The sequence below is a fragment of the Anolis sagrei genome, chromosome 1, assembly GCF_037176765.1.
Source record: "Anolis sagrei isolate rAnoSag1 chromosome 1, rAnoSag1.mat, whole genome shotgun sequence".
Taxonomy (NCBI): Eukaryota; Metazoa; Chordata; class Lepidosauria; order Squamata; family Dactyloidae; genus Anolis; species Anolis sagrei.
In genome coordinates, this window is record NC_090021.1 from 332,630,149 (window position 1) to 332,656,662 (window position 26,514).

A 26,514-nucleotide genomic window follows, 5' to 3' on the forward strand; every position below is an offset into this window, starting at 1 on the left:
GGATTTCAATTATTTCCCTTACTTCCACCAACTTTTCATCATATTTCTGACAGGTTTAACCTCTAGTTTGCTAGTAAACTGAATTATAGTGTTGCAAAGGAAAAGTGTGTCACCAAGATGAAATGTTTGGAAAACTTGGGTGTACGGTAACAAACCAATACCCTACAAAGCTGTTTGAAAAAGGAAATTGCAAGTCCCCAGTCATCAGCAGTCTGCCTCCAGCATTCTTAATCTGCAGTAGTTCCGAACACTATGCAAAGTATCCCTTGTAGGCTTCAAAATCCAATATCAGCTGGTATCAAATGGCCCCTGTCACGTATGGATATTTGCTGTTATAGTACAAGACAGTATATTTCATTGAGCAGGTGACTTTTTGGCAACAAATTCAGAAAAACCTTTCAAGTATGCTCCTGCTGATGCACAACATAAATTTCCAAACAAGCACAGCCTTTATGCTTTATGGCAGGACTGGGGAAACAAGAGGGGAAGGAAGGAAGGAAATAGACTGGGGTGCAACCATACTTTATCTGCATGTCCATCACTCACTGGTTGGTTTACTTGTTGGCCTGCCTTAAGACATCTGTCAAAATACAACACAAAGGGCCCATTGTTTTAAAGTTTGACCTGAAAGGTTTGGTTCTTTTCAAATACCAGAAAAACTTTCTGAAAAGCCAGACTACCACAAAACCTTCTCATTTTTACAGAGGAAGAAAAATGGGCTCAAACCAAAGGAAGTAATGGTTTCCAAGCCATTGTATATATGGCAAATATGCAATTTTTCTGCTCAACAATAAAGGTAAAGAGCCAGACACAGAGACTCAGCTCCTGTGTCCTCTGTACCACCTCACCACAAGAGGGAACTCCTGTCCTTCTCTCTTCATGGATCCTATCAACTCAAATACCCAGAAGGAAGTCCTGCAACTCACTGTCAGATGATACAAGGGGCCAATGGGATTTATCTACACCCTATCAAGCCTCTACATCCGACTTGGCTCCTCAGAGTTTGCATGATACACCTCTTGGTGAAACAAGCTGGTCCGCTCACCTCTATTATTCAGCGCCTGCCTTACTTTGTTATTTTTGTTGTTGTTGTTGTCAGGAGCGACTTGAGAAACTGCAAGTCACTTCTGGTGTGAGAGAATTAGCTGTCTGCAAGGACGTTGCCCAGGGGATGCCTGGATGTTTGATGTTTTACCATCCTTGTGGGAGGCTTCTCTCATGTCCCCACATGGGGAGCTGGAGTTGACAGAGGGAGCTCAACTTGCTCTCCCCAGATTCAAACCACTGACCTATCAGTCAGCAGTCCTACCAGCACAAGGGTTTAACCCATTACTGTCAAGTCTTTAGAAACCAAATCAGTGAATTGGTTTCGGTGTAACCCTATGTTGAAAAGTTTGATCTGTACTGTTCAGCAATGGGACTCACTGTCCCAGAGTATGGTGAAGGCTCCTTCTTTGGAGGTTTTTAAACAAAGGCTGGATGGCCATCTGTCAGGGGTGCTTTGAATGCAATTTTCCTGCTTCTTGGCAGGGGGTTGGACTGGATGGCCCATGAGGTCTCTTCCAACTCTATGATTCTATGATAAGTGGACACAAAAAGGGAACATTGCTCGGATTGCCTTTTTGGCTATTGATAGCTATATGTCTATCAGTCCTACCCAAAGGACATTCAAGTTTTGTTTTAAAGAAGGGGTATACTGAAATTCAAAAACATCTTCATATTCTGGCACAGATTTTTCAAGACCCTTACAATGCTTTTGAGGAACCCTAGGGTTCTGTAGAGCACAGTTTGGGAACCACTGATCAACATCATTTCTGCATTATATATATCAGCGTTTCTCAACCTGGGGGTTGGGACCTCTGGGAGGGGGGGTCGCAAGGGGTTGTCAGAGGGGTCGCCAAGGACCATCAGAAAACACAGTATTTTCTGTTGGTCATGGAGGTTCTGTGTGCCAAGTTTGGCCCAATTCTATCATTGGTAGAGTTCAAAATACTCTTTGATTGTAGGTGAACTATAAATCCCAGTAACTACAACTCTCAAAGGTCAAGGTCTATTTTCCCCAAACTCCATCAGTGTTCACATTTGGGCATATTGAGTATTCATGCCCAGTTTGGTCCAGATCCACCATTGTTTGAGTCCACAGTGATCTCTGGATGTAGGTGAACTACAACTCCAAAACTCAAGGTCACTGCCCACCAAACTCTTCCAGTATTTTCTGTTGGTCATGGGAGTTCTGTGTACCAAATTTGGTTGAATTCAATTGTTGGCAAAGTTCAGGATGCTCTTTGGTTGTAACTGAACTATAAATCCCAGCAACTACAGCTCCCAAATGACAAAATCAATCCCCTCCCCAATACCACCAGTATTCAAATTTGGGCGTTTCAGGTATATGTGCCCAGTTTGGTCCAGTGAATGAAAATACACCCTTCATATCAGATATTTACATTACAATTCATAACTATAGCAAAATTACAGTTATGAAGTAGCAATGAAAGTAATTTTCTGGTTGGGGGTCACCACAACATGAGGAACCGTATTAAGGGGTTGTGGCATTAGGAAGGTTGAGAACCACTGATATATATCAAGGGTTTTTTGTTTTTCAAAAATCTTCTTTCAGGTCTCCAGTGCAAGGGAGGTTCTGTTTCTCAATCAAACTGATTTAAATCTCCAGTTTACAGTCCTTTCTCTTATTAGAAAACAGGAGCCTATTCTTCCCTTTACACATCCTCCCTAATCAGTGGCTGGTTTGCAGAATTCCTCTCTCACCAATATATCCACATGCACCCACCACACTCCTACTCCTCCTACACACACACACACACACACAATCCAAGTCATGAGGCCCCACAAAAGCCAGAGCCCCGAGGCTACAGCATCTGTAGGCCTCAAATCCAAGGGGGGGAGGAGACAGAAAGAGAGAGCCAGGCCTTCTCTTAAACCTTCCTCCCTCTGCATTAGCACCATAAAAACATTGCCAAAATGGAATGCAAGGTCAAATGCTTCAAAGCACTCCCAGCTACTGTACTTGAAGTAGTGAGAAGATGAAAAGGGGGCCATATGGCTTCTGTCACAGTAAATAAAGCCAATGGAAGGACAGATTAAGAATCTGAACGTTACTTTCTCCACCCTGCTTTATTTGATCTTTTTTGCAGGCCTTTTCCAGCACCAGCAGCGTCCTTACAGAGTGTTTTCTCATTTAGCCCTATTTCCTACACATCCCTCCTGCTTCTTTTACCTTCACCCAAACCTTGACAACTAAAAATGTATGCACTCCTCCAACCAAAGAGCTCTGAGATTAAAAATGTAAGAAGAAAGTAATTAGATAACCACCGAGTGCCACAATAAAGACCAGTTAAGAGAGATTGAGCTTCGACACTCTCCAGTGAAAGCCTGCAGGAGATAAAAGCTTACGAACGCATTAAATATGCAAGCATTAAGACTTACCAATTTCTTCGACTTCTTCCAGGAAATCATTATATTCCACGAGACTGGGAAAGTCATCCTCTCTTTTATTGTATCTTTGAGAGAAGAGGAGAGAAAATGAATAATATAGACTTGCAAATAGTCATGCCAAACTGAGTTCTGATGCTTCACCTGAAGGTCTAAACATTCAGAGTTCAAACTGACCCTGTCTGAACTCCTGAGCAATTCACAACTAATGTTTTCCCAAGATGAAAAAAGAAAGAGAGATTAGGCAGGCAGCATTCCTTAAAAAAAATAACAACTGTGATTTGAATTAGGAGTATCTTTCACATTATGCAAGGCCAGTATGCATTAAAATGCTGTCCTGCTTTGTCTAGAGTTTTGAAAAATAACTTCAACACGTTCTGGTTTGCATATGGATACCTAAGCTCATTTTTCTGCATTCCTATAGAAGGGAAGGAGGTGAATTAGAAGTTTAGTTTCAATTTTAGTCCAGATTGTTCAGACTAAATACCTAAGCTCATTTTTCTGCATTCCTATAGAAGGGAAGGAGGTGAATTGGAAGTTTAGTTTCAATTTTAGTCCAGATTGTTCAGCCTAAATACCTAAGCTCATTTTTCTGCATTCCTATAGAAGGGAAGGAGGTGAATTGGAAGCTTAGTTTCAATTTTAGTCCAGATTGTTCAGCCTAAATGTTAGATATCTGAATAAATATGTCATTAAACTGCTATCTTCGTTTTGCCAGTGCCTTCAGTTCTTGAACCCAGATGTAAGGAGGAAAGTTTATTTTACAGATCCTTAAATCCATAAGTCTAGGTAAGTGAAAATGCATAACTACCGAATCAAAAGTAGAAGAAAATAATTAGATTATTACTATTTCCAACACAATTCTGGCAAAATGCAATGCCGTATATACATGTGAAAACCAAGACATATAAGTAGACAATATCATATAACATAACCATATTAAACATAAAACACAGAATGACATTTGAACATAAACATAAAATTAAAAATCAATAATACAATAACGTTTATATTAAAACCCACCCATTAAACACAATTTAAAACAGTTATTAAAATCTAGCCATGCAGAATCAAATCTGTAACCATTCCATTGGTCTGTTCACAATTCCTTACTCTCTTATTGCACTACAAACATTGCTGTCTGAAAGCTTGGTCACATAACCACGTTTTTACTTTCTGCCTAAAGGTTGGGAGTGGGCGGGCTGCTCTAATTTCACTAGGGAAGGAGTTCCATAGTCAAGGAGCCACCCTTGAGAAGGCCCTGTCTCTCATCCCCACCAGTTGCTCTAGCAAGGGAGGTGAATTGAGAGCAGGACCTCCCCAGAAGATCTTAAGTTCTAAGGTGGTTCTAGAGGGAGATACATTCGGACAGGTAATCTGGGCCAGAACTGGGCATTTTGGATTGTGCTCAGTAGCATACTGACAGCCAGTGGAGCTGGCATAACAGGGAAGTTGTATGCTCTCTGTGTCCCAGTTAGAAATCTGGCTGCTGCCTGTTGGACCACTTGAAACTTCCGAATAGTCTCCAAGGGCAACCCCACATAAATCATGTTGCAGTAGTCTATCCTTGATGTAACAAGAGTGTGGACCATTGTGGCAAATATTATAATTATTTCTTTCCAAAGGAACTACACTAGGCACAATAGACAGGATCTCCAGGTTCACTCTCTAAGTGATATTGGAAGAGAAAAGTGGGGCAGGGGGATCAAGTAAAAGAATGTAGAAATTGAATTGATAAATACCATTTATTCATTCTGTAAATAAAACAGAGTGTAACAACAGATTAAAATTTGAACATGTACAGGTATATATATCAATCAAGTGTTTAGAGTTACATTTTTTAAAAGACCTATTCTACAACTGCTTATTAAATCACAAATAAAAATGTGTACACTCACTGTTATACATATTTTGACTGATCAGTTGCCTCCGGGGGCTCTTTTATCTCAAAATGTCTGCATCTTAACAACCAAGCTTTTAAATGTCCTAGTTCATCAAGCCAAAGATAAAAGGTGATCAGCTGCCAGTCTGAAGAACTTAAAAGGATCACTTCATGCAGTGATGTGCAGGAATGCACAAATGAAAAGTATTCTTACATCCTCCTTTAGACTGAACAAAGTAGCGATAATATTATTCAGCAGAGGTTTGAATCAAATAACAAAACATTTGGGTTAATGTAACTGTCATTGCTACTAAATGTGTCTTTAATTTGCTTTCACCACACTGCTTGTATCACTGCTTCTTAAACTGTGGGTCCTGACCCCAAATGGAGGCCCCTCTTTGCTCAATGTTGGGAGGAAATATTGGCAACAGTAAAAGCTTTTGGGAGCCTCTGATGGCGCAGTGGGTTAAACTGCTGAGCTGCTAAACTTGTTGACCAAAAGGTCACAGGTCCGAATCCAGGGAGTAGCATGAGCTTCTGCTGTCAGCCCCAGCTTCTGCCAACTTAGCAGTTCGAAAACATGCAAATGTGAGTAGATCAATAGGTACCACTCCAGCGAGATGGTAACAGCACTCAATGCAGTCATGCTGGCCAACATGACCTTGGAGGTGTCTATGGACAACGCCAGCTCTTTGGCTTAGAAATGGAGATTACCACCAAACCCCAGAGTCGGACACGACTGGACTTAATGTCAGGGGAAAACCTTTACTTTTACCTAAAAGTTTTCTGAATGCCATGCATTTACACAAATCTGTTAGTAACAACGTGCAGCATTTACAGTGGACTTTGCAGAAAATATACCCCACAAATAGAAAATTTGGCCTGTTTAACAAACCTTGCAAATGCTGGTTTATTTGAAGTCCATGCTTGATATTATACCTTTTTTTCCTCGGGTCACAGAAACATTTCTCCAGTGCAAAGGGATCGCGAGTGGAAAAAAATTAAGAGCCCAGGCCCACATCACATCCTCAACAACGTGTGTAGTATACATACAAGAAGCGCCAAGGCTCGATTCACCTGTGAATATAGCTTGCGTTTCTACATACTATAAGAAAACTGCTATTTTTAAAGGTAAGGCATCATAGTATGATGATCTGAATGGTGGACTATGCCTCAGAGATCAGTATTGGACTCCGCATTCAGCCCTGGGATTGAACAAGTGCACGTCACTCTCTCTCATCTTCAGAGAAAGTCAGTGGCAAAGTTCCCCTGAACAAAGGTTGCCAAGAAAACCTGTGATATGGTTGACTTAGGGTCATTATAAATCAGAAATTACTTAAAAACACCACAACAACTAAGGACTCTGTTGCTTTTTCAGCTACAACAGACGTATCATGGCTGTCTCTTCAGAAATCGGCATGGATTGTAGTCTGTGTTTGGTTTTGTCTCCATGGAAAGAAGCCTTCAGAGAGTTTTTAATATATAATGGTTTAAACAGACCCTTCCAGAAATGAAACAAAAGTAAGTGCAACCTTGAAGAGCAGAACAGAGGAGGCCTCTCTTATTTGGGGCTTTGCAACACTTACATTTTCAACACCTTCTTCCGGATTTCCACCTCCTTGTCAACAGCTGGGTCCTCAAAGAGTTGCACTCTGAAGTTGCTCTTCCGCAAAGGGGTGTTACACTCCTGGCAGTTCCCAGCCCCACGGACAAACAACAGCTCCACACAATTCTCGCAGCTGAAAGAGAGGAAACACCTGAGTGTAAAAAAACCTGGAAATCTGTTCCACAAAATTTGACACAAAAAAGCAACACACTGTAGTTTGGGTTTTATACCTCTCGGTTTTTTCAACAGGGATTGGAAGAGTTACACCATGCATGATGGGGGGGAAAAGAACCTGAGGAATGGCCACAGTGGTCCACGCTCTCGTTACATCTAGGATAGACTACTGCAACGCGTTCTACGAGGGGTTGCCTTTGAAGATGGTTCGGAATCTTCAAATAGTCCAACAAGAGGCAGCCAGGTTAATAACTGGGGCAGCAGACAGGGAGCATACAACTCCCATGTTATGTAAGCTCCACTGGTTGCCTGTTTGCCAATGGGCACAATTCCAAGTGCTGGTTTTGGCCTATAAAGCCCTAAATGGCCCAGGCCCAGTTTAACTGTCAGAACGCATCTCCCTTTACAAACCACCATGAAGACTACGATCTTCTGGGGAGGTTTTGCTCTCAGTCCCACCACCATCACAGGCAAGTTTGGCGGGGATGAGAGACAGGGCCTTCTCAATGATCCCCCCACCCCTTGCCGGCTTTGGAACTCCTTTCCTGGAAATATTAGAACAGCCCCCTCCCTCCTGTCCTTCAGAAGGATGGTGAAGACCTGGCTGTGGGACCAAGTCTTTGGGGCAGTACAATGAGGCAATAATAGAATGGTGTCCTGAGATCATTTATAAGCAACTGATTTAAAGTGGATATAAGTGATTTTAATGTTTGTATATATTTATGGTTATATGTCCCAGCATTGAATGTTTGCCATGAGTCCCCTGTGGGGTGAGATGGGTGGAATATAAATGTTTTAAATAAATAAATGGTGAATGTATTAATTGTTGCAAGAAACAATGCATGAAAATTCAAAGTGAGGTAGATATAAAAACATTTATATCTAAATATCTTTGGGAAAAGACATTCTCTTTCTCCACCCCCTTCCCAGGCTTGCTAGCAGGAAACTCAAGAGAGGGCCTTTTTGGTGGCTGCTCCCAGACTTTGGAACACGTTTTCAGGGAGACTAGGATGGCTTCCTTCTTGCTCCCCTGCCAGTAGATGAAGACTTTCTTATCCCATCAAGATTTTATGAATTCATAGTGAAATACTTAATGTTATGTTCAGATTTTTTGTATTCTGTATTTTAAGGAATTATAAGTGGTTTTAATTGTATGGACTTTGGGGGGGGGGGGTGATGCTTTAATCTGTACTGGGTTTTTGTTGTTGTTGTTCATTCGTTCAGTCATCTCCGACTCTTCGTGACGTCATGGACCAGCCCACGCCAGAGCTCCCTGTCGGCCATCACCACCCCCAGCTCCTTCAAGGTCAGTACGGTCACTTCAAGGATGCCATCCATCCATCTTGCCCTTGGTCGGCCCCTCTTCCTTTTACCTTCCACTTTCCCCAGCATAACTGTCTTCTCTAGGCTTTGCTGTCTCCTCATGATGTGGCCAAAGTACTTCAACTTTGTCTCTAGTATCCTTCCCTCCAATGAGCAGTCGGGCTTTATTTCCTGGAGGATGGACTGGTTGGATCTTCTCGCAGTCCAAGGCACTCTCAGAGCTTTCCTCCAACCCCACAGCTCAAAAGCATCTCTCTTCCTTCGCTCAGCCTTCCCTAAGGTCCAGCTCTCACATCCGTAGGTGACTACAGGGAATACCATGGCTTTGACTAGGCAATGGATCTTTGTTGCCAGTCTGATGTCTCTACTCTTTACTATTTTATCGAGACTGGACATTGCTCTCCTCCCAAGAAGTAAGCGTCTTCTGATTTCCTGGCCACAGTCTGCATCTGCAGTAATCTTTGCACCTAGAAATACAAAGTCTGTCACGGCCTCCACATTTTCTCCCTCTATTTTCCAGTTGTCAATCATTCTTGTTGCCATAATCTTGGTTTTTTTGACGTTTAGCTGCAACCCGGCTTTTGCGCTTTCTTCTTTCACCTTGATTAGAAGGCTCCTCAGCTCCTCCTCGCTTTCGGCCATCAGAGTGGTGTCATACTGGGTTTACTAATATATATTTACTAACCTTATAACTGCCATCGCTGAAAAAAGGGTCTGTGTGTTATCAAACAATATGAACCACACCAGTCATATCAAATTGACAACACCAACACTAATACTAGTGATATGGGAAGTGAAGGAAACTGTTCATTTCCCCACACCTCTCCATAGCATTCCCTCTTGCTCTCCTTCCTTATCCTCTCCCTGCTGCTCGCCTGTATTCTTCGCTGTCCCATACTAATTTGCATTCTCTCTTTCCTTCCCTCCACACGCACATGCACGCACACACACATACACACACACATGCACACACCAACCCCTTTTCTATGCATGATGGGAAGGGAGAAAGGAAAGGCCCTTTGCAGCAGTGTCACTCAAAAGTGGTGGTTTGCAGATTGGGGCAGATCCATGAGCCATCAACTCTTGGTGTGTGATGGTTTCCTGGAAGCTATGTGAATAGGACAACGGTATGGCACAAACATGAAGCCAGTTCCATGTACATCACTGCTTTGAAGAAGCAAAAACCACCAGCATTGAAGGGATGATCCTCCGCCATCAACCTTGCTGGACTGGCCAAATTGTCCAAATGTCTGATCACCATCTCTCAAAGCAGTGACTTTACTATCAGCTCAAGAAAAGAAAACAGAATGTTGGTAGACAGCAAAAGAGATTTAAAGATGGGCTTAAACTTTGAGAACTGGGAAGCCCTGGCCCTCGAGCATTGAAACTGGAGGTCAGCTGTTACCAACAGTGCTGTGGATTTTAAAGAGGCAAATATAGAGGGTAAAAGAGGGGAATGTGCCGAGAGGAAGGAGCAATCTTAAGCAAACCCATGTCATGACCACCTTCCATCTGGAAATCGATGTCCTCATTGTGAAAGACCATGCGGATCCAGAATACTGTAGATCTCTATGATCACTTACGGACCCATCGTCAAGACTCTACTTCTGGAAGACAATCATACTCAGCCATGAGGGGTCACCTATGTTGACAATGGTGATGACTGCTTTGAAAGGTCCTGCCTCCCAGTCCTAAAATATGGAGGTTTCAAAAAAACCTTCCCAAGCAAAATGAGGCCATGAAATGGGACACTAGACACTAGGTGTCATTTCCTTCTCCTCCCAACATGAACATATACACTCACAAATGGGCATTTGCCTGAGCTGTGTCTCCAAGGTAACCTACATGAACAAATGGAACCAGAGGCCCAGATGGTGAGCTTAGGGTTATATAAACGTTTTCCTTCAAACCACTGAAATTCTGGGGCTTTTGGAAGAAGCTATACAGCTTACTTCGACCCTTTGCCTCTTATGCAAGGGGAGGGTGTCCTTTGCTGTCCTTCAGATCATCCTCCCATTCTTCGAGTTTTTAGAAACTATTCTGGCCATGAAGCTTTAATACAGTTAATTACATGTATTCCAATAAAATAATTGTAAAGTTAAAAAAAAGCTTAGAATGAGTGATAGCAATGATTTCTAGCACTATTTCATGCGCAAAGGAGCCGATCACCCTTCCAGAGATTGGAAACGTTACTTTTTGGACTAAAACACCCTACCTGTAAGATAACTGGTGCATTCTTGGGGTTGTAATCAAACCAAGTAACTTCATCAAGCTCTGCTGTTAATTTCATCATGTTAGCCTCCCCACTGCCTTGCTTCATCCTCTGGCTTTTAGAAAAAGCAGTAAAGAAAGAGAGCAGCTCATCCAGATAGCATGGAATAAATTCATTTGATATATTGTGCACTAAAAGCCAGAACTACCACCCAAGGTTTGCTCAATTTGGATTACCATTTCAGCTAGCTATTCATCTTTTATTCCACCACACCCTTCATAGTGTCCTGCATCCAACAGACATGATCAATTGACACTTTCCCCAAGAGTTATTGTTCTTTTAAACACTTGTGTGTATTTACTACTATACAGAAGAACTCCTAGTCTAAAAATTAGAAGTACACAGACAAGTATTTGTCTGTGTACACAATTATAACATTTTGATCCTGGTATGCATAGTTTGGTGAACTCTGATTCTAGAGCTTTCTGACAGACTATTCTAAATACCTCATGAAACTGCAGATCTCAGGAATCTATAGTATGGGGCATGACAGTTAAATTGAAATCAAAGTGTGAGTTAAAATGTGGAGCGCAAAGGAAATCACAGAACTTTTGCTGGTATTCTAGCTCTGCCCCATTGATGAGCAACTGACATAGTGGACTGGACTAGTTCCTCTTCAGAAATGGTTGGTTTAGGAGAAAAAGATAGACTGTGACTCATTCCTGATCTACACAGTTAGGAAATAAACAACAACAAGTAGTTTCAGAAGAAAAAGGTCATAGTAAGCAAGTTAAACAAGATTCTAGAAGGAAGAAAAACTTTTGAAATACATGATTATATGTACTCAGGCTACCAAACCAACTAAACCACTTGGTTTTGCCTAAAGGAAAACTGGAGACAGAAAGTGAGGTAGGAAAGGGAAGAAATCCAAACCAAATTGGTCCAAACTGGAAATTCAAATTCTATGTCCAAAATCTACATACAGGGTGTTTTTGTTTATACCCATGTACCCTTGGGTTTGTACTTATGAAAACTTCAGAGATGTTACTTTTTTGGAACACTGGGAGTAATCCAAATGGATCTAACTAGCCAAGCCTGACTGTTATGCATTCAGAGCTACCAATACTCACATTTTACAAAATACTATCATCATTAACAGAGACAATTCTCTGATCAAAGTGGTTTAAAAAACAATGTTTAAGTAAGAGGGCAGGAAAAAAGAGAGGATGCAGAAAGGAGAGAAAACAGTTATACTGAATATAAATGGGAGTAAATGATACTATCTCCTGAGGAATATGTATAACAACCAAGTAGCAACAGTAAGAACAGACCATGAAACAACCGACTGGTTCAAGGAGTATATAAGGGATGCATATTCTCACCCGAGCTATTCAACTTGTATGCAGAACACATTATGCAGGGCTTGACGAATCCAAGGATGGAGTTAAAATTGCTGGAAGAAACATTAACAACCTTAGATATGCAGATGATACCACTTTGATGGCCGAAAGCAAGGAGGAGCCGAGGAGCCTTCTAACCAAGGTGAGAGAAGAAAGTGCAAAAGCTGGGTTGCAGTTAAACATATATAAAAAAACAAGATTATGGCAACCAGACTGATTGATAACTGGCAAATACAGGGAGAAAACCTGGAGGCAGTGACAGAGTTTGTATTTCTAGGCATGAAGATTACTGCAGATGCAGACTGTACCCAGGCAATCAGAAGACATTTACTTCTTGGGAGGAGAGCAATGACCAATCTCGATAAAATAGTGAAGACTAGAGACATCACACTGACAATGAAGATCTGCATAGTTAAAGCAATGGTATTCCCCATAGTAACCTATGGATGTGAGAACTGGACCATAAGGAAGGCTGAGCAAAAGAAGATAGACATTTTTGAACTGTGGCACTGGAGGAAAATTATAAGAGTGCCTTGAACCATAAGAAAATCAAACCAGTCCATACTCCAGGAAATAAAGGCCAACTGCTCATTGGAGGGAAGGATATTTGAGACAAAGATGAAGTCCTTTGGCCACATAATGAGAAGACAAGAGAGCTTAGAGAAAACAATTATGCTGGGGAAAATGGAAGGAAAAGGGAAGAGGAACTGACCGAGGACAAGATGGAAGGATGGTATCCTTGAAGTGACTGGCTTGATCTCGAAGGAGCTGGGGGTGGCAACGGCCAACAGGGAATTCCGGCATGGGCTGGTCAATGAGGTCACAAAAGAATTGGAAACAAATGAATGAATAAACAAAAAACAAAAACCATTTTGCCTCCAGGATGAAATGTTTAAGAAGTGAATCCAAAGTCTTAAACAAAAAAGAAGTGGAATTTCAAAAGCAGAAAAGAGAAGTAACTTGTACATCAGTTCAGGAAGGGTGTTTCTTGCAGTGCAAGATGCAATGAGAGAAGATGGGCAAAGTTACCTAAGGAATAAAAGATACCTGTGTGATGAGGTGATAAATTTGCAGGAGAAATCAAAGGTCACAAGGAAACACATGGACTGCAATATGGGTGGAGATACTGGGTAGAGAATAGTAATGAAGAATGCTATGCTACCCTACTTTCCTCCTAAAATCCTATCACCAAAGGGAGATGAGTAAAAATAGATGGCCTATACCTCTGTCACTGGATTATAATTTAACTAAAAAAGAAATTATTTCATTATTTTTCCCATTTCCAACCACCCCACCAAACGTGGTCTGACTGAGTGAACCCTGTTTGAGCAGTCTCTTTCACCCCAATTTGTATGCTAACCATAAGGCCAGAACAAATAGTTACATCTGTATTGTTGGCTAAACTCCTCCTGGCCTTAAAAAAACACTTGGCCAGTTTGATATCAATAAACAGAGCCGCCCACATCTAGAAAGGTTCCTGGAAAGAGTGGGTTTGTTCCAATTTTCTGTTGACTACAATAAAGTAATGTATGTATGTATGTAAAATGGGTTTGCTCTGATATTGTATACAGTGGCATCCTTGAAAATTCGCATGGCAAGAATCATTTTGCAAGCCATGTATATTTATGTGTGTTTGTGTTAAAATTGCCCATCCTCTCTCCACCTCACCCTAGTTCTGGCACACCAAGGATATAAAAAAGGACTTTAAACAATAGGAAATGACTGCAACAGAGGGTGCATTGCATCTTTTGGTAAAGCAGTAATGTTTCCACAAAGGCTAGAGTTTCTATTCTAAAACTGGGGATCCAATATCCAGAAAACTTCTGATCCCAAACATTTTGGATAAGGGATATTCAACTGGTACAACCAAAGCTCCAAAATCAGACCAAGTGGGATGTATTCCAAAAAGGGAGCGTGAATACAAATTTTGCAACTGCCACAGAAATTACCAGCTTGCAACTGCATTTGTTCTTGGCGCTGGATTTATTCCAATCTATATGAACAATAGTTTCAGGTCTATAATATTTTTATTAACTAGCCATGTTGTTGGATCTCCTAAACTTGACACAGTTTGGGCAATCAACATATCTGACTCTGGCTGTGCCTGTAGCCATCTCTATCACCTCTTGTTGTTTACATTGATGTTCTTTATGGTCAAGTTGACAATTATGGAAACTTCAGGAAGTTGTCCAAATGCCTTTTTACCATCATCAGAAAGCTGATTTATTCAGCACTGAAGACATAATATATATTATATATAGTGCGATCAAATCTATAATCACTCATTCTTTACCAATGGTCAACAATTATAGTAAGCAATTTTGCATTTGGCTAATTGGTTAACAGCTGAAGAAATAATGTCATAATTACATCAAATCAAGCCTTCTATTTTACATTCCACACAGTCTAGAAAGGAAAGATGATGTGGAGTCTCTCCCAGGCCCCATCTACACTGCCATAAAATGTAGCGAACTGTATAATATGAGACTACACTGACCATATAATGTAGTTTTAAACTGTATTGTATGGCAGTGTAGGTGGGGCTTCAGTTTATAAAAGCTTTTCTGTCATGGTCAGCTGCCAGTGATTTTTACTTGCAAAGAAAAGGGCTTAGGCAATCCAGCATTAGTATTCACATTAATCATTGAATTCTAGAATTGGAAGAAGCCTCATGGGCCATCTAGTCCAATCCCATTCTGCCAAGAAGCAGGAAAATCGCATTCAAATTACCTCCGACAGATGAGCCTCCACCACACTCCGGGGCAGAGAGTTCCACTGCTGAATAGCTCTAACAGTTAGGAAGCTCTTCCTCATGTTCAGATGAAATCTACTTTCCTGTAGTTTGAAGGCACTGTTCTGCATCCTAGTCTCTTGGGCAGCAGAAAACAAGTCTGTTCCCTCCTCCCTATGACTTCCCCTCACATTGTTATACATAGTCATCATGTCTCCTCTCTGCCTTCTCTTCTGCAGGCTAAACATGCCCAGCTCTTAAAGCCGCTACTCATAGGACTTGTTCTCCAGACCCTTGATCATTTTAGTCATTCTCCTCTGGACACATTCCAGCCTGTCAACATCTCCCTCCAACTGTGGTGCCCAGAATTGGACACAGTGTGATTCCAGGTGTGGTCTGACCAAGGCAGAATAAAGCATGGGGAGCATGACTTCCCTGGATCTGGAGACTAGACTCCTATTTATGCAGGCCAAAATCCCATGGGCTTTTTTTGCCACCGCATGACATTGTTGGCTCATGTTTAACTTGTTGTCCATGAGGTCTCCAAGATCTTTTTCACACGTACTGCTCTCGAGCCAGGCGTCCCCCATTCTGTATCTTTGCATTTCATTTTTTCTGCCTAGGTGGAGTATCTTGCATTTGTCCCTGTTGAACTTCATTTTGTTAGTTTTGGTCCATCTCTCTAATCTGTTAAGATCATTTTGAGTTCTGCTCCTGTCTTCTGAGATATTTGGATTGCTCTTTGGATTGTCTCAGGAATAGGCAGGTCCCCTCTTTGCAGATGTCAGCTGTAGTTCAACAGCATTCATGGAATAAGTTGAGATGCCTCCCATAATCTAGTGAAAAGGGCCAAAAGTTATTTTGTTACAATAGCCTTTTTTTTAAAAAAAAAATGATGCTTCTCAAAGTGCCCAAAGAAAATAAAGCTGTTAGCACTAGCAACACATTATTGATCCATCTTGTTTGTCTCTTGTTCTTCCTACCAGGATCTGAGAGCAGTTTATATTGAGTTCTTTTCTCGATGATACATTCTGATCTGATCCAGGAAGCACTGAAAGGCTACACACACTAATATATATATATACACACACAACTACTTTTATCTTTAGAGCCTGTACAAACAAGTTAAGAAAACCCAATAAGTTTTTAAGGTGGAGATCTTGAGCTGACACTCTAACCCTAGTCTTTTTGCTCCAACCATTATACCACAACACATTAAGTTCAGATGAAGAATTATGCATTAATTGTGCTGCACAATCCTTATGGCGAACGACAGCGTTGTTCAGCTGAATCAAGCCACAAAATGTACAACCAATGTGCAATCTGCATCCATGTGCAAGGCTTACTGCAAGCCTAAGGGCACTGCTTTTGCAGTTCCGCTTCTGCAAAATTCTATCTCATTATACACATTTTGCATCAGATAAAAATGTCCAATCACTTATGTCAAGGAACTTAAATATGTAGAAGATACTGATAGGATTCCAGTCAAAAATTCAGGACTGTGCATGAATGCAGAAATTTTAGATATATAGCTTTAGACATTTTAGATATATAGTTCAAGTAATCGGATTTGCAAAGGGTTATTTTAATTATTTGTAATTTGGGAATTTAAATATTTGTGGTCTCCTTCGAGGAGGGGCAGGATACAAACTGAATGAAAAGAGAAATAAATTGATGGATGGATGGATGGATGGATGGATGGATGGATGGAGTAACGCGACTCATCTGAGCTACATCCCTAAGGGTATGTAATGAAAGTCACTGATTTATGGGAAGATCAGACAAAACCCCGTAAAGTACTTTCCTTTATAAGGCAAAAAGCCTCTGCTCATCAACTTCCCCCACAACTGTACAAAACTGTCAAAAATTGGTACTTCAGTGAGGAATGTAAATTAAGGGGAATGGCTAATGTCTCTGGCACTATAGTTACATGGCTTTTCATATTCAACCTAAATATTTGGATGGCAACTTCATTGTATTCAAGACACCACAAGTAGACTTCAGAAACGCGTTTCAAGTGCTTGGTCTGTTTTCTCAGATAACAACTGAGTGTATGTTGAAGCAATAAAACCTGTCTGAAATTCAGCAGTTGTTCTGGACCACTTGGGATGGTACAGCAGAAAAAAATCCTATATAGGATTACAAAACTGAGACCATCAGTTCAACAATTTTTTTTTTGTAAAATTATGTCGAATTCTTAGTTCTTCTTTTAGCATCTGTCCAATTCTTTCCTTTATTTGTGTGTGTGTGTGTGTGTGTATGATACTTCATTGTTTTGAAACACATATAAGAAGGAATGGTATGAAGATCAGGGAAAAAGAAAGAGGGCAGGTGGGAATAATGGAGTTATTCTTAGTAAATTAAGTCTTGACCAATATCCAATATTTCACAGGAGAGGGGTGCAGATGTAGGAAAAATAGTAATGTACATATCCCATTTCCCCGAAAATAAGCCATACCCATAAAATAAGGCATAGCTTGATTTGTAACCATTTGTGCAATATAAGCTATACCCCGAAAATAAGACATAGTGATAGGCATGGCTATGTAGCGTACAAGGTCGGCTCCCATATCAAGTCCCAGTCATTCTGTGTGTGCTGCAAGCTGAGGCATAGAGCAGTGGTTCTTAACCTTCCTAATACCGTGACCCCTTAATACAGTTCCTCATGTTGTGGTGACTCCCAACCATAACATTGTTTTCATTGCTACTTCCCAACAGTCATTTTACTACTGTTATATGATATGCAGGGTGTATTTTCATTCACTGGACCAAACTGGGCACAAATACCCAACACACCCAAATGTGAATGCTACTGGAGTTGGGGGAAGATTGATTTTGTAATTTGGGAGTTGTAGTTGCTGGGATTTATAGTTCACCTACAATCAAAGAGTATTCTGAACTCCACCAATGATGGATTTGAACCAAACTTGGCACACAGAACTCCCATGACCAACGGAAAACACTGGAAGGGTTTGGTGGGCACTGACCTTGAGTTTGGGAGTTGTAGTTCACCTATATCCAGAGAGCGTTCTGGATTCACACAATGATGGATCTGGACCAAACTTGGCACGAATACTCAATATGCTCAAATGTGAGTTTGGGGAAAATAGACCTTGACATTTGGGAGTTGTAGTTGCTGGGATTTATAGTTCACTACAATCAAAGAACATTCTGAACTCTACTGACAGAACTGGCTCAAACTTCCCACATGGAATCCTTATGACCAAAAGAAAATACTGTGTTTTCTGATGGTCCTTGGCGACCCTTCTGACACCCCCTTGCGACTCCCTCAGGAGTCCCGACCCCCAGTTTGAGAAGCACTGGCATAGAGGGAGACATAGAAACTGAAAGAAAAAGTCCCTCAGGGGGGAAAAGAAAAGCTGTTGCTGCCATTTTACTCAGCACTGTGGGTCCCTCTCCTCCAGCAACAACCAGCAACAGTCTGTGGGTCTCCCCCCCCCCCCCCCCACACACACACACACAAACACCAGGGAATAGGGGGAAAGTTTCAGCAAGCAGTCTGCTACTGTATCCAGAGAAATCATCCCATAAATTCAGATTGTTGTACCATGCTTAACAAAAAATAAGACATCCCCTGAAAATAAGCCATACTGTGTCTTCTTGAGGAAAAATAAATATAAGACAGTGTCTTATTTTGGGGGAAACGCAGTTGTTATGGCTATTACATCTAATTCTTAGTTTCCATTACACTTATTTTCATTACTTAAGGTGTTTAAAAGGTATTTAAAAGTTCATATATATCCTCTATAACAGGCACAGGCAAATCTTGGCCCTCCAGGTGTTTTGGACTTCAACTCCCACAATTATTAACCGCTGGTACGTTGGCTGGGATTTCTGGGAGTTGAAGTCCAAAACACCTGGAGGGCCAAAGTCTAAACGTGCCTGCTCTATAGCAAAAAGAGTAATTGCATTATCAGTTAGTTTTAAATCCGATAGTCATGTCTTCTAATGCTTTCTTGTGTTTTCTCATATTATTCTTTCTTCTTTTCCAGCCTTCTTCTGTAAAAATTCATCTCGATTATTCTTGTCAGATTGTTTCTTTTCTATCTTTATCTAATTCTAATTATTATCTAAGTAATATAAAAGTTCAAGACAGTTATTAGTAAGTTAGTATTGTATGAACAAAATTTGCTATATATCATTATGACTACCATTCTTCTCCCCTGAACATTACACAGCGCTTATATATTTCTATGTACTTATTTCTAATCTATTTAAGAGGTGTTAAATCATTAAATTTCAAAATCTCTTAGGTGTGAGGTAAATGTATTACACAAAATTTGTATTTCTATATAAACATTCCAGATCTAATTAAAAAGGTGTCGTTCCAACTCTATTTTTATGGAATAAAAATTAAAAAATTACAACTTTTCTTTTAACTCAGTGTGCCAGGTTCTGTGCAACACTACAGATATTAACACCAATTAATGTTAATTATACACACTATGAGAGGGTCACAAGCTGTAACTTTCTACATGACACTATCATTTGAACTCTTAGCACTTGATTTTTAGCCCTAAACAGAGGCATATAGGAGAATCTGTTGTACAGGAGTCTTTTAGACACAAATAAGAAAGAAACTGAAATTCACCCACTTGTATCTATCAGCTGACGATAATGCTTCTGCTGAGACTTACCAATGTCTTTGTCACCTACAGTGATATAAGCCTTTGGAAGGCCCCCCAGTTGGCCAGTGTATGTGCCCACCTTACCTCTTGACCACTGTTATACTATTCAGCTGACTGGTGATGATGTTGGAAGATTGGCACTCAAGGATGACTTCCTGCATGCCTTCATCCTAACCATGATCACTGGGCTAGTTATTTTTCCCTCAGCTTCTGTCATCCTCATCTATAAAATACATGTATTCCATTGTTTGGTTGTCTGAAGTCCAAAACACCGGGAGTGCCACAAGTTGAAGAGACTTGAGCTAGACGGTACTACAGCCATGCTGGTTAGAGGATTTTCAGCATAATATTATCAGTTGTGAGTATATTGGTAGGACTAGTACTAGTAGTTATTGTTATTGGTAGCATTTTACATATGGCTTCAATTATTAAGTCCTGGGTAAACAAACAAGTAAACAAACAAAACATTCAAATAAACTACCTAAGTTTGAAGTCTCCCCACCTCTGGAGTACAAAGCACTGGGTCAAATGAACAAATGTCCCAAGAAGCTATAAACTACTTCCTATGTTCCATGAAGGCCTCTCAGCCACGGCTCAGTCCACAATTAATCCTATGCCATTAATATATTTCTTGCAGTTTATCAGCAAGGCAGCCATATGCACCTAGCACCCCATAACCATTTTTGTAATGAGCTATTATTACAGACTATTCCTGAGGTACACCCAAGATTTGTTCTCTAGCTTTGGTCTTAAGTTGAATTTCTATGTAAGTTCGAACAGGTACATTTTTAGTGTACATCCAGCCATTTTTTTAGAATAGGGAAAGGTTAAAACAAAAAAAAAATGTTTTGCTGTTTCTGCCCCTGTTCAGAAGATTTCACCTATCATTCTGCCCCTATGACAATTGGATTTTGAAAATTTTGGCTTGTCGTAGAAACAAAGATTGCTGATAAAGCTTCACTTGAGACACCTTTTTTCCCATGATAACTCTTCCAGGAGTGAATTTCCCTTCCTAGGGGTAGATTTGTTCTCACTTCCTGTTGTCTCACCCCCCCAGGAATTGTACATAAGTTGGATGTTTGTTACTCAAGGACTGCCCTGTATATGAGAAAAACAAACACTTGCACAATATGTATGCAATGCCAGATTAAACACAGATTCAAAAATGCAAAATTTACCCAAGATGCAAGAAGGACCACTTCAAAATCCATTAGCATGGTGAACAAATAGACATGGTAACACACCCCAGGGGAAAAGGCATTTTTCCTTTTTCTGTCCATATATATCCTCCCTATATGTGAAAAGGGTTGGCAGCAGAAGGAAGCTTTTAAAACAAGCGAAGATCATTGCAAAAGTCTGCACCTTTGTCCCCAAACATCATCTCCTTCAGCCTGTCTGAAAGTCATTCCAACACCAATTGCCTCAGGGTTGGCACGAGCCAATACAAACAGCTCTGATAAGTAAAGACAAGTTGAAGATCCAAGAATGCTGCTTCTAGCAAAGGGCCAGCTCATTGCTCAACTTCCTGCTGAGTGGGAAACTAACAGCTTATTCTTCTGGGTTTCTTGTAAAAGACTCTCAAAAATTGTACAACTGTTTACCTACTTATTTTGCCCACACTGTATGAGAAAAACACTTGAAACCCACAGAGTCACTTACTTTTCTAATACCAAAGCAAAAGGCGTGTCTTTCTTTACCTTAGTAAAGCTACCAAACAACTGCACCTGATTCTATATGCATTTCACCTTTCAGGAGACTTTCCCCTTCAACTGGATCATGCACTAATGGTTCCTTGTTGTGTAGGTGCCCACCTTATAATTTCTTTGTAATTGCATGCCTTCATTTATGACTTATCGTGACACTAAAAGAAACCAATCACAGGGGATTCTGGGACCAAGGGTATATGACTTACCCAATGAAATCCACTGGGTCTTCATGGCCAAGTGAGGATTCGGACCCTGGTTTTCCAGAATCACAGTACAACACTGAAACAACTACACCACTCTGCCTCTACCACTAGAGAAGTCAACACAAAGATTAAGCGTGAAGAAACAAAAAATTAAGAATGGGTCAAATGTTGTACGTTGAATGGAGACAAGGTCTGGATAGGCTGAAGACCATGAATGCATGACAGTTCCAAGCAGTTATCCAAGGTCTAAGTGAGAGTTCACATCAGATTTCAAAATGTTTCAAATCACAATGATTTTGGCTTCTCTTCAAATGAGAAAGTCTGGAATTGGGAATTCTAGATCACATTTTTTGGAAATGTCTTGAATCTTCTTCAATGCTTGGCACTCAGCTTCTAGCAAAAGATCTTATTGGGCAAGACTTTATAATCTTCATGAATCTTCAAAAACCAAAGTGCTGTAACTTTCCTACCATATTTGAAAGAAGCAGCCATCCCATTTACATATCCTTCTTGAGGCACACACTACAGGCGTGATGCTAAGACAAAAATGGAGAGTGACAGAACATCTTTAGTAGTGATCGACAATGTGATACTTTCCAGATGTTGCCAGACTATAACCTCCATCAGCTCCAGGCCAAGTCAATGATCAAAGATGTTGGGAGCTATTGTCCAAACATGTTTCAAACAAGTTGACTACCTCTAAACAGAAGCATATTTTAAAAACACAAGCAAAAATCTTTATGTACCAAATTAGAGGCAGATTTATTTATTTATTTATTTATTTATTTAGCAGTTTTATATACCGGTCTTCTCACCTCGGTTTGAGGGACTCAGGCCGGTTTCCAACATCAATATTACAGACAGTCATTAAAACATCATATTCTAAATCACACTAAAACATTAAAATAGCAAAATACAATCATATAATTACAGTGGTCAGTCATCATCAAAAATCATTATTCATCGTCATCCATCCATATCACAGAATCATGGCTCATTCGTCGAATGCCAATCCCCAAAGCCAAGTTTTCACCTGTTTCCTGAACGTTAAGATAGAAGGGGCAGTTCTGATCTCCAGTGGAAGGGAGTTCCAGAGTCGAGAGGCCACCACCGAGAAGGCCCCGTCTCTCGTCCTCACCAGCCGCGCCTGTGAGGCTGGTGGGATCGAGAGCAGGGCCCCTCCAGACAATCTTAGCAATCTTGATGGTTCATAGGGGAGGATACGTTCGGACTGGTAAATGGACAGGGGAGGATACGTTTGGACAGATCTACATCATCTCATAATATCTTCAACAAAGGGTCCAATAACAACTCACTCATCTACAGATCACATAGCCAGAAAACTACAGGAAATGCTTTTTCACATTATCTGCTCCTTCCTTTGCTGTTCCTACCAAAAGCTCACTTCCACAATAATTGCTGTGCTATTGTCACCACATTTGTTTTATAGGATTTCACAACTGTTCACTCATATGACAAATGATGGTTTTAAAAAACCCAATAGAAAAGGTGAATATTTACCTCGTAATCACACAGATGCCCTTTGGGGGGGGGGGTGCCTTTTTGATACATCAAATGGCTAAAGAGACAAGTATTAAGAATGCTTGCTTGGAGAGGTCAGCATGAATTAAAATAAACAAATAGAAGTTTTATTCTGACATGGTTATGGGATCTTGGACAAAAACAGACAATAGCTTTTCCATGTCTTCTGTTGAATAGGCTGCAAGCATGACACATTGGGCAAGCCAAGTGTGACACATTAGCCAGTGATGTACTGGGTGTCCCACTCAAGAATCAGTTACCAGGATTTTTTAAATGTATGAACAAACTGAAGGACGTGGATAATCTCCCATCTCTCATATACTACAACTCAGTGGCATCTCACGAAGTTGAATGGTTTGGGAAAATTAAAAGCAGTATCTCCCTCAAATAGGAGCATAGTGTCTAGATCTAGGGAAGTAATGCTACCCCTCTATTCTGCTCTTGTTAGACCACACCTGGAATATTGTGTCCAATTCTGGGCACCACAATTCAAGAGAAATATTGACAAGCTGGAATGTGTCCAGAGGAGGGCGACTAAAATGATCAAGGGTCTGGAGAACAAGCCCTATGAGGAGCGGCTTAAGGAGCTGGGCATGTTTAGCCTGAAGAAGAGGAGGCTGAGAGGAGATATGATAGCCATGTATAAATATGTGAGAGGAAGCCACAGGGAGGAGGGAGCAAGTTTGTTTTCTGCTTCCTTGGAGACTAGGACGCGGAACAATGGGTTGAAACTACAAGAGAGGAGATTCCATCTGAACATGAGGAAGAACTTCCTGACTGTGAGAGCCGTTCAGCAGTGGAACTCTCTGCCCCGGAGTGTGGTGGAGGCTCCTTCTTTGGAAGCTTTTAAACAGAGGCTGGATGACCATCTGCCAGGGGTGATTTGAATGCAATATTCCTGCTTCTTGGCAGGGGGTTGGACTGGATGGCCCATGAGGTCTCTTCCAACTCTTTGATTCTATGATTCTATGAGTCAAATGATGAATAGTGTAAATTATGGCATTTGCTACCACAATACAGAGGCGTTTTGGATGGGTTTAAAAGGCAATTGGAGTCTCGTTTATCCAACCTTCACTCATCTAACATTCTGTATTATCCAAAGCCTCCCACCCGGATCCACGGCTATTTCAATACATGGAGATCTTTTGGTGCTAAATTCGTAAATACAGTAATTACTACATAGTGTTACCGTCTACTGAACTGCTTCTTCAGCGAATTGTTGTAAAACATGATGTTTTGGGGCTTAATTTGTAAAATCATAACATAATTTGACATCTAATAGGCTTTTCCTTCATCCCTCCTTATTATCCAACATTTTTGCTTATACAACGTTCTGCCGGCCCATTTATGTTGGATAAGCAAGACTCTACTATAGTCACAACTATAGGGCTGTCAGTGACAGTCTCTGCATTACTATAGGTTGTATACTGTTCCAGGGGAATGCAAGATGGATGGCCCAGCTGCCCATACGTCCTTCATATGGGCTTCCCAGAGGGAACCACTATGTGCCCTGATTCAGAAGGGCTTTTCAGGAGTTCTCAAGTCCAGCCACTAAACTGTGCTCAACTTGGTTGTTAAGGTGTCCTTTCCAGCTACGAAGGATCAAAACATTTATTTTACTATATAAAGTGGATTTTGAACAGATGCAAATAGCCACAGAAAGTACTTTGAGAGGCCCTGCCATCAACGATAGGCCATATGTCGCCCGCCCATGACAAAACCCATTTCATCCATTACTGCCAATGACACCATCTCTTACCATATGCAGCTTTTGCCTACGGGGAAACCCTTCAACTTACACAGATCGCAATTAGCAATCTCAAGCACTCACACGTCTTCTTTTAATGTTGAGATTTTTTTTTTAAAAAAAAAAAGGCTTTTCATAAATCTTTCAGATCCCCATTAGGGAAGCCCACTTCCTTAATTTTCTGGCTTTTATCTAGAGCCAAGCTGCTTTCAACCTTTAAAAACCACATGCTGTTAGGAGGAGGGAGGAGAGATAGGTGCAAGGATTTACACTGTTGTGTCAAGCTTCGAAAATAGAAAAACAGGACTGCATTGAAGAATGCATCCCACCCTCAGCTCATGTACTTGCAAAAGGGCAAGCAAGGCAGAAAATGCTTTCAGAAGAACATCAGCTATCAAGAGGAAAGTCCAATGAATACTGTTCCCAGGATTTCACTTGTTAGCACTTCATCTTATATGTCAAACAATGGATTTTTAAATGTGTATGTGTGTGTGTTTGTCACTGTTGAACTAATTCTACAAAGAGTGTTTAAAAGAGATATTGTATGTTGGATTGCTGCATTTAAAAGTAAATTTCCTTGAGTCGCCTTCAGGCTGAGGAGGGAGGTTATAAATATGGTAAATAAATAAATAAATCTACACCAGTGGTTCTCAACCTTCCTAAGGTCATGACCCCTTAATACAGTTTCTCATGTTGTGGTGACCCCCAACCATAACATTATTTTCGTTGCTACTTCATAACTGTAATTTTGCTACTGTTATGAATCGTAATGTAAATATCTGATATGCAGAAGGCGTTTTCCTTCACTGGACCAAATTTGGCACTAATACCCAAATTTGAATACTGGTGAGGTTGTGGGAGGAATTGATTTTGTCATTTGGGAGTTGTAGTTGCTGGGATTTATAGTTAACCTAAAATCAAAGAGCATTCTGAAATCCACCAATGATGGAATTGAACCAAACTTGGCACACAGAAGTCCCATGACCAACAGAAAATACTGGAAGGGTTTGGTGGGCATTGACCTTGAGTTTTGGAGTTGTAGTTCACCTATATCCAGAGATCAAGAATCCCCCAGTGGCACAAAGGGTTAAACCCTCGTGCTGGCAGAACTTAAGATTGACAGCTCAGAGGTTCGAATCCGGGGAGAGCATGGATGAGCTCCCTCTGTCAGCTCTGGCTCCCCATGTGGAGACATGAGAGAAGCCTCTCACAAGGATGGTAAAACATCAAAACATCCGGGCATCCCCTCAGCAACGTCCTTGGAGACCATCAATTCTCTCACACCAGAAGCAACTCAGTTTCTCAAGTTGCTCCTGACACAAACACACAAAAATCCAATGAACACTGTGGACTCAAACCATGATGGATCTGGACCAAACTTGGTGCAAATACGCAATACGCGGAGTTTGGGGAAAACAGACCTTGAAATTTGGGAGTTGTAGTTCACTTACAATCAAAGAGCATTCTGTACTCATAGAATTGGGCCAAACTTCCCACACAGAACTCTTATGACCAACAGAAAATACTGTGCTTTGGTGACCCCTCTGACACCCCCCTCGCAACCCCCAGGTTGAGAAACACTGATCTTCACCAACTGCATTTTATCAATTCACTACAAATGTCACTCATATAATACATAATGCCATAAAGACACTTTCATACATGAAAACTAAGAGTACGTTTACCAGCAACAGACAACATTGCAAAGCAACACATTTACAAAACAAACATTAGCATTTGCATTTATTAGGGTCTGTTTGATGGTATTTTATGAGAGGCTTTAACCAAATGTCACATACCGTTTGCCATGCTATGCCACAGAAGAACAGACTGTCCTTCATCTTCTAATCCCTTAACTAGCTCGCTTCCACCAAGAGGTCTTCACCACT

General features: G+C 40.8%; 1 protein-coding gene across 1 annotated transcript in view; it reads right to left on the reverse strand.

Moving 5' to 3' along the window:
- MNAT1 (MNAT1 component of CDK activating kinase) overlaps positions 1 to 26,514 on the reverse strand; it is a 167,394-nt gene that overhangs the window by 115,671 nt on the left and 25,209 nt on the right. The window contains exons 2-3 of the mRNA XM_060754088.2: positions 6,919 to 7,071; positions 3,445 to 3,518 (exon numbers count right to left, since the gene is read on the reverse strand). Coding sequence (XP_060610071.2) covers positions 3,445 to 3,518; positions 6,919 to 7,071 — 227 coding nt within the window. The remainder of the gene's footprint in view (positions 1 to 3,444; positions 3,519 to 6,918; positions 7,072 to 26,514) is intronic.